General features: G+C 36.7%; 1 protein-coding gene across 3 annotated transcripts in view; it reads left to right on the forward strand.

Annotated features, from left to right (window-relative positions):
* ORC4 (origin recognition complex subunit 4) overlaps window positions 1-13,245 on the forward strand; it is an 80,010-nt gene that overhangs the window by 48,182 nt on the left and 18,583 nt on the right. For all 3 annotated transcript variants that reach the window (XM_079783247.1, XM_079783246.1, XM_079783248.1), the window contains 3 exons: window positions 6,989-7,064; window positions 7,505-7,590; window positions 10,908-10,956. In XM_079783247.1, coding sequence (XP_079639373.1) covers window positions 6,989-7,064; window positions 7,505-7,590; window positions 10,908-10,956 — 211 coding nt within the window. The remainder of the gene's footprint in view (window positions 1-6,988; window positions 7,065-7,504; window positions 7,591-10,907; window positions 10,957-13,245) is intronic.

Here is a 13,245-nt window from a genome sequence, read left to right on the forward strand (position 1 = left end):
GTTTTAACAAATACATAATGTAATATATCTACCACTTAAGTGTCATACAAAATAACTTCACCATTCTAAAAAATTCCCTGTGCTTTACTGTTTATTATTTCACCTCCAACCCCTGGCAATGACTGATGTTTTACTGTTTCCATACTTTTGCTTTCCTCAGAATGTCATATAGTTGGGATCATACAGTATAGAACCTTTTCATATTGTCTTCTTCCACTTAACAATAAGCATTTAAGGTTCCTCCATGATATTTCATGGCTTGGCAGGTCATTTCTTTTAATTGCTGAATAATATTCCATTGTATAAGTGTACCACTGTTTATTTACCTATTGAAGGATATCTTGTTTGGTTCTGATTTTTAGCAATTTGAATAAAACTATTCTAAACACTTGTGTGCAAGATTTTATGTGGATGTAAGTCTGCAACTTAATTGGGTAAATACTTAGGAGCACCAATTGTTGCATCATATAGTAATACTATGTTTAGCTTTGTAAGAAGTTGACAAACTGTCTTCCAAAATAGTTATACCATTTTGCTTCTTACTAGCATTGAATGAGAGTTTCTTATGCTATGTATCTTCACAAGCATTTGGTATTGTCAGTTTTTAAAATTTTAGCCATTCCAGTAGATATGCAGTGCTATCTCATTGCTTTTCTTGTTATAGTTCTCTAATGGTGTATGATATTGAGCATCTTCTAATGTGCTTATCTTTTATCTGTATATCTTTGGTGAGATACTTTATGATCATTTTAAATTGGGTTCTTATTGATATGTTTTAAGTCATTTGTGTATTTTGTATATATCAGATATGTGTTTTGCAAATATTTTCTCCCAGTCCTTTGCCTTTTAATTCTATTAACAGTGTTTTTGGAAGGGAAGTTTTTAATTTAAAGGAAGTCCAACTTGTCAACTATTTTTTTCATGGATTGTGATTTTGGTGTTGCATCTAAAACTTCATCACCAAAACTCGGGCTCTCTAGGTTTTCTCCTATTTTATTTTCTAGAATTTTTATAGTTCTTTGCATTTACATCTATGATTCATTATCAGTTAATGTTTGTGAAAAGTGTACAGTCAGTGTCTAGATTCATTTTTTTGCATATGAATATCCAATTCTAACACCATTTATTGAAAAGACTGTCTTTTCTTTATTGAATTACCTTTGTCTCTTTATGAAAGATGAGTTGACCGTATTTGTATGGGTCTCTTTCTGGGCTCTCTATTCTGTTTCCATTATCTGTTTGTCTGTTCTTGCACTGGCATCACACTGTCTTGATTACTGTAGCTTTATAGTTAGTCGTGAAGTTCCATTCTGTCAGCCTTTCAATTTTTTGCTTCCTCAGTATTGTTTTGGCTATCCTGGGTACTTTGCATTTCCATAATCTTCACATTCATTAACGTGGAATATTTTTTCCATTTATTTATTTAGGTCTTTCACCAGAATTTGTGGTTTTCCTCATGCAGAACTTACACATATTTTGTTAGATTTATATCTAAGCATTTAAACATTTTAGTGTTAGTGTGAATAGTATTATGTTTTTAATTTCATGTCCCAAAGGTTCATTGCTGATATGTGGTGAAGCAAATGCCATGTGTGTATTACTTGTATCTTCCAACCTTGCCATAATTGATTATCAATTCCAGGAATTTATCGATTCTTTGGGATTTTCTACATACACAGTCATGTCATCTGCAAACAAAGTTTTATTTCTTGTCTATTTCTATCTATACCTTTTATTTCCTTTTTTTCTCTCATTGTATTAGTTATTCACAGGCTCTGTTTAAGTATTGATCATAAAAGTAACTGATATACAAATTTTCTTAATATGAATTTAGGTCTTCACTAAAGAATAATTTAATTTTTGATATTTCTTCTGTTTCATTCTTTTTGTCCTTTCTTAGAATTATTCAGTTATTAAGCTTTTGTTCGCATTTCTTCATGTCATTTCTCCATGTGTCTCTTCTTTTATCTTTTTCTTCCTCTTCCTCAGCATTCTATCATATCACCAATGTGCTTTTCTTTACCATTAGTTCTATTGTTTGCTTCTTGTAATGTAATGTCGCATTTTAGTTTTCTAACAATCCTTCCTGCTCATCTAGCTCCTTGTCATGAACCTTGAGTCTGCTGTTTTGTGTTTGTCTGGGTCTGGCTTAAATAGCTTGAAACTTTTTTTCTATGTACGTTTTCAGTACTAATTAATCTTTTTTGTCAACTTTCCTTTCATGTTACATCTTTTATTTATTTTTTTTAATAAATTCCTATGTCGACTTTTTCTGCTTACTCAGGTTTAACCGTTTGCACTCGCTTGCTTTTTTCTCGATTCCTTTATTCTACTCAGGATTTAATTTTTTAAATACCCCAGATTTTACAAAGTGTGGAAGTAGAATAAAAAACTGGAGTTTCTTTTCATACAAACTTATTTATTTGGATTTTTTTATATTTCAAATTATTGATACATTTAAAGAGTATAAAAAGAGCTGCTACCGATGCTAACCGTGTCGAGTCACACTCGACATCCGAGTGCAAAAGGTTAAAGAAGGACATGGCCATTACAGCATAGTATTTATCAGTTAATAAAATCATTAAATTATTCTTGGCATACTGACAGTTTATCCAGTTGTTGTTACTTCTTAAACTAGGGCCCTCTTCTGGTACTCTGACATCATTTATTTAGTGTGACTTCACTGGAATATGGAAGAATCCCTTACTTGGTATTTTATTTTTGCATAATTTAATTACATTATACTTTGCCTGTCTGAAATATAAAAATTCAAAATCTGCAGTTGACTAAGGGGTTGAGGGGGTGGTGGTTAAGGGGGCCTAATATATGGTGAAGGAAGATAATTTGACTCTGGGTGTTGGGAAAAAATAATATACAATTAATTGATAAATATCATAGATAATGTGGTTTGTTGTATTTCAAACATTTCATTCCAAATGACAGATTGGACCCTGGAAAAAACTGTTCTTTATAGAAATAAATTACTGTAAACAGAAACTTAATAGATGGTTAAATAGGATGTTTCTTCTGATTGATGTTTCTTCTATTTGCATATTACTCAATGTTGTGTTTATTAAAGTATTTGGGAATAGTAATATTAGTAAGCATAAAAATCCCTATATGCTGGCAGATCTAAGCAAACTCTGCCAGTAGATTTGTAAAATTAGTGTTTAGTACAAAAAATGTGAAAACGGGGTAGCCATATTGGTTAAGCTGGTTGGTTGGTGTAACATTAATAACCAACTAGCTTTTTAGTATATTATATAGTTTAAAACATTTGAAAAGGTGACATTATATCCATGAGAAAACTGATTGAAATTATACAATTGGTTACCTAGCTAATTACATAGTAAATTTTAGCAGTATTCAGATTGGAACAAAAATTATATGAAGACATACTTGCTAGTACATTTAAATTATCGTTTTAGAACACACACACACACCCCATTAAAAAGGCTGTGAGTTGATCTAGGCCAGTGATGGGCAACCTTTTGAGCTTGGTGTGTCAAACTTCACCAAAAAACTGAGCATAACTCGGGTAGTGTGTCACTTTGAGGAAAAAACATTATTTCGCAAATGTTTCATCCTCAGGAGCAGCAAATGTTTCATCCTCGGCATGCGGCCACCTCAGCGGCCGCGTGTCATCAGAAATGGCTACGCGTGTCAGTGCTGACACGCGTGTCATAGGTTCGCCATCACTGAGATTCTAGGCAAATGACAGCTTGATGCCTAAAAGTAAATTCAGTGGAAAGAGTGCCCTATAAACCTGTTGTAACTCTCTCTATGCATATGTAGAATGAAGGTACTATATTAACCTTGTTTCATTCGGTAAAGAAATTGAAATGCTTTTCAACAATTCAGCAAACATAAAATAATTTAAATCATAAAATCAGAACTCGGTATATATAAATGTTATATAAATAAAATGTCAAGAGGTGGGGGCAAGAACATAGCAGATTACTAAAAAAAATATGGCGAAAGTCATATTTTGAGAGCCCAAGTTTATGTCCTTTGGGGACGAACTCTTATAGTATAGTCAGACTTGACCCAAAGGCAGAGAAGCACCACCTCTTCTTGTGACAGTTCTTCATAAAGAATTTCATGTCTCAATCAGGATTTTATGCATATAACAGTTGATATTTCCAGATTGTCCCTTGTAAAGAGGACCTGGACTGCCTTTGTTCTGAGGTAGAATTTCATCTGCTTTAAAAACTGTACAGATAAATAAGGAATAGCTATTATTTTTGATATCCTGTTGTGCAACCTAGTAATTTAAAATGAGGATATTTGTTTCTTCGTATTGCACAAAGATGCTATAGTGACAGATAGAAGATAGGCTATTGTAAAAACAAATAGTACTTTTGTTTTTCAAAATAGTTTACCAGTCATCCCAGTGACTTTGTTGAATAATTCCTTTTCTCACTAAATTTTGATGCCATCTTAGCTAATTTTTTTTCTGTATGCTACCTATTTTTCTATACAATTTATTTTGTGACAGTACCCTTCTATTTTAATATTAGAAGGAATAGTCTCTCATTTTTTTTCTAAAAAGGTTTTTTTCTTAATTTGATTTATTTTCAAATTTTTAAAAATGTATGCACTATTAATATGAAGAAATGTATATGATATTTTAATGAGTGGTAACATGTCACAATTTAAAAAGTATAATAAAGAATGTAAGTATGTGGATTAGAAACTTGTAATTATAAAAATGTGCAGCTTTATAATTGAACAGTTTAAGGTGGAATAATAATCTCTGTGCATATTTTAGTAGTAATCTATATATGTAAAAGCCTAAGCAACCAGCCAACCAGCCAGTAGCTATGACGCACTCTGACCACCAGGGGGCAGACGCTCAAAGCAGGAGTGGAAACCACAGTCATGGAAACATGGAACAGACTAATGAATCTCAGGGAAGGAGGAGAGGGGGAAGAGATTAACCAAAGATCTTATATGCATACTAGAGGCCCAGTGCATGGATTTGTGCACCGGTAGGGTCCCTCCAGTGGGGATCGGGCTGAAACCAGCTCTCTGACATCCCCCAAGGGGCCCTGGATTGTGAGAGGGTGCAAACCAGGCTGAGGGACCCCACCGGTGCATGAATCCGTGTACTGGCCCTCTAGTTATTATTATAAGTACTAGTGACATGGTGCATGAAATCCGTGCATGGTGTGGTGTTCCCTCAGCCCAGCCTGCCCCCTCTCACAGACTGGGAGCCCTCAGGAGTTGTCCTACTGACGGCTGAGGCCCGCTGTGGGAGGTGACCGGGCTGATCAAGGGAAGGCACCAGCCCCATTACCCCGCTGCTGCAGCCACGGCCAGCCACGGCCAGCCACTGCAGCCACCAAGGTGTTTTCATCAACACGGACTCTAGTCCCTTCACTGTGAAAAAATGACAACTTTCTTTAGGCATTTTCAAGATGTGTCATTCATAGGATATGACATTTCTTTTTTTTCTTTTTTATCCTTACCTGAGGATATGTTTCCATTGATTTTTAGAGAGTGTGGAAGAGACAGGGAGAGACAGAGAGAAACATCAATGTGAAAGGGACACTTTGATTGGTTGCCTCCTGCATGAACCCTGACCTGGGCCCCAGCCAGGGAGGAGCCTGTAACCTAGGTACATGCCCTTGATCAGAATCGAACCCAGACCTTGCGGTCGGCAGGCCGAGGCTCTATCCACTGAGCCAAACCGGCTAGGGTAGGATATGACATTTCTTAGCCCCTCCAGCAGCGGACCTTTGTTTTTTTCCTCCAGGAGTGTGGTGGAAAAACCCTAGGTCACCTTTTTGATTCTTATAACCCAAGTTACCAAGAACACTGCAAGTGGTGGCATACAGGAGCTTAGCCAATGAGCGGTCAGAAAAGGTGTTTACACTGGAACTGGTTTGGCTCAGTGGATAGACCGTGGGCCTGCAGACTGAAGGATCCCAGGTTTGATTCCGGTCGAGGGCATGTACCTTGGTTGGAGGCACATCCCCAGTGAGGAGTGTGCAGGAGGCAGCTAATCGATGTTTCTCTCTCATTGATGTTTCCAACTGTCTATCCCTCTCCCCTCTTCTCTGTAAAAAAATCAAGAAAATATATATATATTTTTTAAAAATGGTGTTTCCTCTGCAGCTCATGCGGCCCCTGTGTTGTATCCACTGGGCTAGGGGGGTCTCCCTGCCACCCGGTGGTGGCCAACGGGGTCTCCGCACACCCCAGAGACTGGCAGCAGCCCCCCGTTGTGGGTGCTGGGCTGGGGTGCATGCGGGGACCCCCCAGGCTGTGTGCAGCAGCAGCCGCCAGGGTCTCTGCATGCCCCAGAGGCCAGCAGCCAGCCCCCGCACCATGGGCTCTGGGCTGGGGGCGTGGACCCGAACCACCGCTTAGCGCTGGAGCACACGCAAGCGGCAGGTGGCTGGGCGGGAACATTCCTGTCTCCGAATACCCCGGAGGCCAGCAGCCAGCCCTGGCATGGACCCTAACCGCCACTTGGCACCAGAGCATGCGCAAGCGGCTTCACCCATAGTCCCGGAGTGGCTGGGGGTGTTCTGGGACCCCTGCCGCTCAGGGCCTAACTGCGGGCCTACAGGCTAGGAGCGACCTGGGTCCCAAGTATGTTCCTGGGACCCAGGCCGCTCAGCGCCCACGTATGCAAATTAACCGCCATCTTTGTTGGGTTAATTTGCATACTTGCTCCCGATTGGCTGGTGGATGTGGCTTGTGGGCGTGGCAGAGGTACGGTCAATTTGCTTGTTTCTCTTTTATTAGATAGGATATTAGTAGTAGGAATAATTTTTTCATTGTAGGCACTAAGTTTCTGTAATAAGGACTTTCTCTGTATACCTAACAACTAACAGGGAACTAAATAATCTGCAATTGTATTTGTTAATTTAAAGTAGCCATCTGTTTATATCGTTTCCACTATTCATAGTTTAAAAATAATGGCTTATTAACTTTTAGCTATCATTAAATATTTTATAAACTTTTTAATATTATTTAGCTAATAAACCATGCTTTGAAAGAACTAATGGAAGTAGAAGACGTGAGTGAAAATGTATTACAAGTTCACCTAAATGGTAAGTGTGTCATTATTTTGCTACTGGAAATAATACAAATCATGTGAGATTTTTATATTATGAAATGAAATCCACTTGTATGTTTTAAATTTGGATTCATAATTATATTTTTAAAACTAGATTTATGTCTAACAACTCTTAATTTAGCACACCATAAACAACATTTTTAGAAACTAAAACAATAAATAAATAAAGGAGGCACATAAAGACTTTCAGTTTTTGTCTTTTTTTTTTAAATAACCCTAACTCCAGAGAAGATTGTTCTTTGATTCCACTAGATGTCTTCATTACTCAGTTGTAAAATGAAATATAAACTCACAGTCTTTGACTTTTTCCTTTCTAGTTAAATTTAAAAGTCATTAAAAATTTATTTGATTGAAAAAATGTGTCAAATACATATTTCGTTTTAATTAAATACTTTTAAATGGGCTTTGTTTCAGGACTGCTGCAGATCAATGATAAAATAGCTCTAAAGGAAATCACAAGGCAGTTAAATCTGGAAAATGTAGTTGGAGATAAAGTTTTTGTACGTATAACTTCTATTCTTTTATTAAATAGTCATCAAAATAAAGTCTGTATTGTCATAGCTTTATATTTTTGGAGAGCTAGGGAGGGTTTAGAGATTCTAAATTGAAATATGCAAGATTCTTGTCATAAAAATGTATTAAGTACTAGGGTGCATTTATTTATCAAAACCAAGTTTATGTAGATATTGAGTTTGTTTCTTTATTTGTAAGATAAATATTCTGATTCTCTGTCTTTGGAGATAAATTAATATTTTTAAAAATACTATACTCTAGCAGTCTATTTCTAGTCTCCTGAGACTTGGGTATCATGGGAGTGGTGGAAAATGTGCTGAATTTTATACTACAGAAAAAGTGGATTTTAGTCTTGCTTTACAGCCTGGTGAGAATGAGAATGCCCCTGAATTTCAGATCCTCCTCTGTTAAATAGGCATTATCTTAAACTTACTGCACTAATTTATTTGGCAGACAAAAGCAAGCATTAAACATAATTTATGTTTTAAGAATAGTTGATGGTAATATACCATACATATGCCAGTTATCTCGTACTATTAAAATGTTTTCAAATACTTACCCATATCTCATTATTGTGATAACTTGGAATCTAGAACAATGAATATCAGTAACTTAAACTGATTAGAAGTGTTTTGAAACTTGAAAAATGTTTTGCCTATCACTTGATTTATAGGGCTCAAGGGAAGAATGATTAACTTAATTTTCAACTTCTTTAATTTTCATGATGAAATGACTTATCCTCATACTACCTATGCATTTGAAGTGCGTTATATACATTCCAAGTTCATTTCTGGTCCCTGGTAATTATGCAGTGCTGTCACTATCCTATGCAGCTTGTGAATAAAGGCCCTATTAAAATATTTTTTCGTTAAAATCATTACTATACCTCAGATTTTTTAATTTAACAAAACAGCCAACTTTAAATTTGAGGAGATGTAAAAGAGAAAGGAAACCCTAACCCTAACCCTAACCCAAATTTCTTCTCCCTTTTACTTTTGGATCTTATTTAAATTTCAGCCATAGTTGTGAAAGCCTCCTAGCATGTAGTGATTCATTCTTTTGTAATTATCTCTAAAAACTTGAGCCCAATCATATGTTACCCTTTCACTGTCTGCAGGTCTCTGAAGTGCAAGTTCAGAATGCCCCTTCTATTAATGTTTTATCTTCTGTTAGAATTTAATGTTGAACATAGTCTGCTACTTGGTTCAGGAGCATTACTATTCTAGAGGCCCAGTTTGGCTTTTAGTTTCCTGTTGATGTAAGATTGGTCTTCCCAACTTTCATATTGGATTTATATGAAATAATAAAAAGGCATCGTTGTTTATCATCCTAGTCATCACTTTTGGTACCATAATTGTCACATAGAGATATTATTAATTTAACTTCTACGTTATATCCATTAGTCAGTCATCTGAGGCTCAGAGAGCATAAAAAGCTTGCCTAAATAACAAAGGCTGGACATTAAGAACCTGAGTCACTTATCTCAATCCAGAGCTTTTCTGTTCTGATATCCTTACAGCAAATTTGTATATTCTTATACGTATATACATGCATGTATATTTATATAAGTATATATGTACATTTGTATTTGTATAGGTATATATTTAATGTCTGTATAATATGTACATATGTATTTGTACAGGTGTATATCTAATGTCATGTACAACATTCTTTTAAAAAATATCCAGAAGAGAAGCAACCTTGGAGTAACATTGACCAGTGATCTCCTAACAAATTGTCTCTGAGCCTTTGTTATGTTATGGTAACTACCTCTAGCCCTGCTTACCTTGTAATAGTGTTGACGTGACAGTTTGCAATCATCACAAAATATATGGAAGCTCTTAAAAACTTATGCTATTTTATATCAGTTCTCTCAATTGGGAAACAAACAAAGGGGTTTCCTTTCTCTTTTACATCTCCTCAAATTTAAAGTTGGCTGTTTTGTTAAAAAACCTGAAGTATAGTAATGATTTTAATGAAAAAATATTTTAATAGGGCCTTTATCCACAAGCTGTAACATCTGGATAATGCATCTGCAGCTCTGTAAAATTTTATCTGGAATATTTATATCCAAAAATGTTTTGGTTGTGGTCCAAGTAAGCATAGCCAAATTTGATATGATAATACATATTCTGTAATATGCTCTTGAATACAGATTCACTATTATAGTATCTAATATTTGAGGCAAATTTCTTCTCCCTTTTACTTTTGGATCTCATTTAAATTCATTTTTTAGTGATAGAAATTAATTTGTGACTTTCAAGAGCCTGATGTTTTTGACGATACAAAGTGCAATGGTTTTCTAATTCTCTGACTGTATTTATAATATAGCAACTCTTAATAGCTCAGCCTGGTGGGTCAGTTGGTTGGTTTGTCATCCCATAAACCAAAAAGTTTGTGGGGCAAGTACAGGAGACAAGTTATCTATGTTGCTCACATCGATGTGTCTCTCTCACATCAATGTTTCTATCTAAAAATCTAAAATCAATGTACATATCCTTGGATGAGGATTAAAAAAAAACCTCTCTTTAAATAACATTAACAGTTTTATGTATTTTACCAAGAAAATAAAAAATTTTGAACATTACATAGTAATGTCACTTTCAGAGCTATGCCATCTCTGCTTTTATATTTACGTTTTAGATTGGAAGCATAGAGATTTTCAACTGAGAATCTGGCCAATGACTCTAACCCTATATAATAAAAGCCTAATATGCTAAGTGTCCAGTCAACTGGTCAGCCATTCAACCAATCAAAGCGTAATATGCTAATGATATGATAAGGCCGCTCAACCACTCGCTATGATGTGCACTGCCCACTGGGGGCAGACAGCCAGCCAGTCGCTATAATGCACACTGACCACCAGGGGCAGACGCTCCAATCAGTAGGTTAGCTTGCTGCTGGGGTCCGGTCTATCGGGACTGAGCAAGATGGGCCAGACACGCCCTGGAGCCCTCCCACAGTTCCTCTCCAGCTGACCAACCTCCCACATCTCTCCCTGCCCCCGATGGTGCACCAGTGGGCTTTCTCGGCCTGGCCTGCACCCTCTCGCAATCCGGGACCCCTCGGGGGATGTGGGAGAGCCAATTTCAGCCTGATCCCGCAAGCCAGGCCGAGGGATCCCACTGGTGCATGAATTCATGCACTGGACCTCTAGTTTACTTTGACAAATGAGTATCTATATAATGTCTAACAATTAGATACAGGGTGTGTCTACATAATGTTTAAGGGCCAGATAACCTTTTTATTTAATAAACTTCTAGTCATGGTATTTGTTTGTTTGTTTTTTGTTTTTGTTATTCAGGGAAGCTTTGCTGAAAACCTTTCATTTATTCTGGAAGCTTTAAAAAAAGGTAAATATTAACATATTTAACAGTATCAAACATATTTGTTTAGCTATAGTTCCCCTGATTATAAAGGTAATAACATGCTTTTACAAAAAAATTAATAAAGCAATATTAAAAAATAAGAAAATAATAGTCACTATATTCCCACACTATTATAGTGATTATTCCAATTTAACTTTGGTTTCATGTCTTTATTCACCTGCAGTATATCATTGATATAGTTAAGTAATTTTTATAAGAATACATTTATTTTTCATATTGTGTAGTCTACATCTTTTCATTTACAAACAGTATGTTATGAGCATTTTTCCATGTCAGTAAAAAATGCTGCATCATCGTATTATGGTTCTTATATACTTCACTTTATAAATATAAATTAACTATAATTAAAAATATAAATTATAACTTATTAACCACCAGTTATGGGCTTTTATTTTTAATTTTTGTAATTATGAAGAAATTCATAGATAGTCATCCAGATATTTCCTGGGGAAAATTTCAGTGAGTAGAACTGGATTAAAAGGTACAACAATTAAAAGGAATATTACCAAACTACCCTAGAAGGCCCATTTTCTAAACATATTTCAGAGTCCCTTTTTCTTAACAATATCAAAAACAAGTATTAATTTTTATCTATTAATAGAAAATTTATTAGTTTAATTTGCTTAATTTTGGTAATGATGATCATGTTCTGTTTTTATTGACCATTGACATTTCCTGGTTCATGTGTTTCCTATTGGTTCTTTACCTTATTTTGATGTTTAGCTTGTTTATTTACTTATTTACTAGAGGCCGAGTGCACAAAATTTGCGCACGGGGGAGGGGGGGGTCCTTCAACCCGGCCTGCACCCTCTCCAATCTTGGACCCCTCGGGAAATGTCTGACTCACAATACAGGACTGTTGGCTCCTAACCGCTTGCCTGCCTGCCTGTCTGATTGCCCATAACTGCTTCTGCCTGCCAGCCTGATCACCCCCTAACCACTCCCCTGCCGGTCTGATTGACACCTAACTGCTCCCCTGCCAGCCTGATCACCCCCAACTGCCCTCCCTTGCTGGCCTGATGGCCCCCAGCTGCCCTCCCCTGCCACTGATGGCCCCCAGCTGCCCTCCCCTGCCAGCCTGATGGCTCCCAGCTGCCCTCCCCTTATGGCCCCCAACTGCCCTCCCCTGCCGTCCTGATCGCCCCCAGCTGCCCTCCCCTGCCGCGATCTGCCTCCTCTGCATGAGGCGGCAGAGACGCCGGGACCGGCCTCCTCCGCGCCACACAAAGCCACGGGACCCCCAGGCCTCACTGCATGAGTTGGCCACTGGGCCCCGTCTCCACTGTGCGCAGCCATCTTGTGGCGGCCATCTTGTGACAACATCACGCGAGGGCGTGACGCCACCTAGCCTTTTATTATATGGGATGGGAATTCTTGCACTTAACCTTTTGCACTCGGATGTCGAGTGTGACTCGACACGGTTAGCATCGGTAGATTTTAATTATAGAGATTAAAATTACTCTTTGAATGTATCAATAATTTGAAATATAAAAAAATCCAAATAAATAAGTTTGTATGAAAAGAAACTCCAGTTTTTTATTCTACTGCCACGCTTTGTAAAATCTGGGGTATTTAAAAAATTAAATCCCGAGTAGAATAAAGGAATCGAGAAAAAAGCAAGCGAGTGCAAAGGGTTAATGTTTCTCTTCTCTTAAATTTGGGTTGGATTTTCTGCTGAACAGAGTTTTAGAATTTTTACATAGTCAAAATTTTTTCTCTCCAGATTTTAAAGATATTTAATTAGTTTTTCATCTAATACTTATATTTGTAATTAGTAATTTAGCTAGAATTTATTTTGGTGAGTTGTAAAGTGGAGCTTTAACCTTGGATAAACCACTTTTCCCCATTAATATGTAATTCTATGTTTTACCAATACTAAATTTCTAATTATTTAGGCCTGTTTCTAGACTTCTGAGCAGTCCCTGTGGTTTTTATGCCATTTAGGTTAGTGTTAAATGTTTTATTATCTGTTGGAGTGAGTGTCCCCATATCAGATTTTCTTGTTACTTGTTTATGCAAATATAAAGCCCTAAATCTTAAAGTAGTAGTGACTCTTTTGTTAAAGCTGATTCTGTTGTGATGAGATCAATGAATTCACAGCCATGTTGAACTTTTCCCTGTTGCAATATTAAAATTGTGGTTAGAAGGAATTACAGTGGTTTTGATTGAATTTCACAATCTAACCATTGTTTATAAAAATTATTTCTAAGGGAAGACATACTTTGCATTTCTACTAACTAAATGAATCTTTTC

The sequence above is a fragment of the Cnephaeus nilssonii genome (assembly GCF_951640355.1).
Source record: "Cnephaeus nilssonii genome assembly, chromosome: 10".
Lineage (NCBI taxonomy): Eukaryota > Metazoa > Chordata > Mammalia > Chiroptera > Vespertilionidae > Cnephaeus > Cnephaeus nilssonii.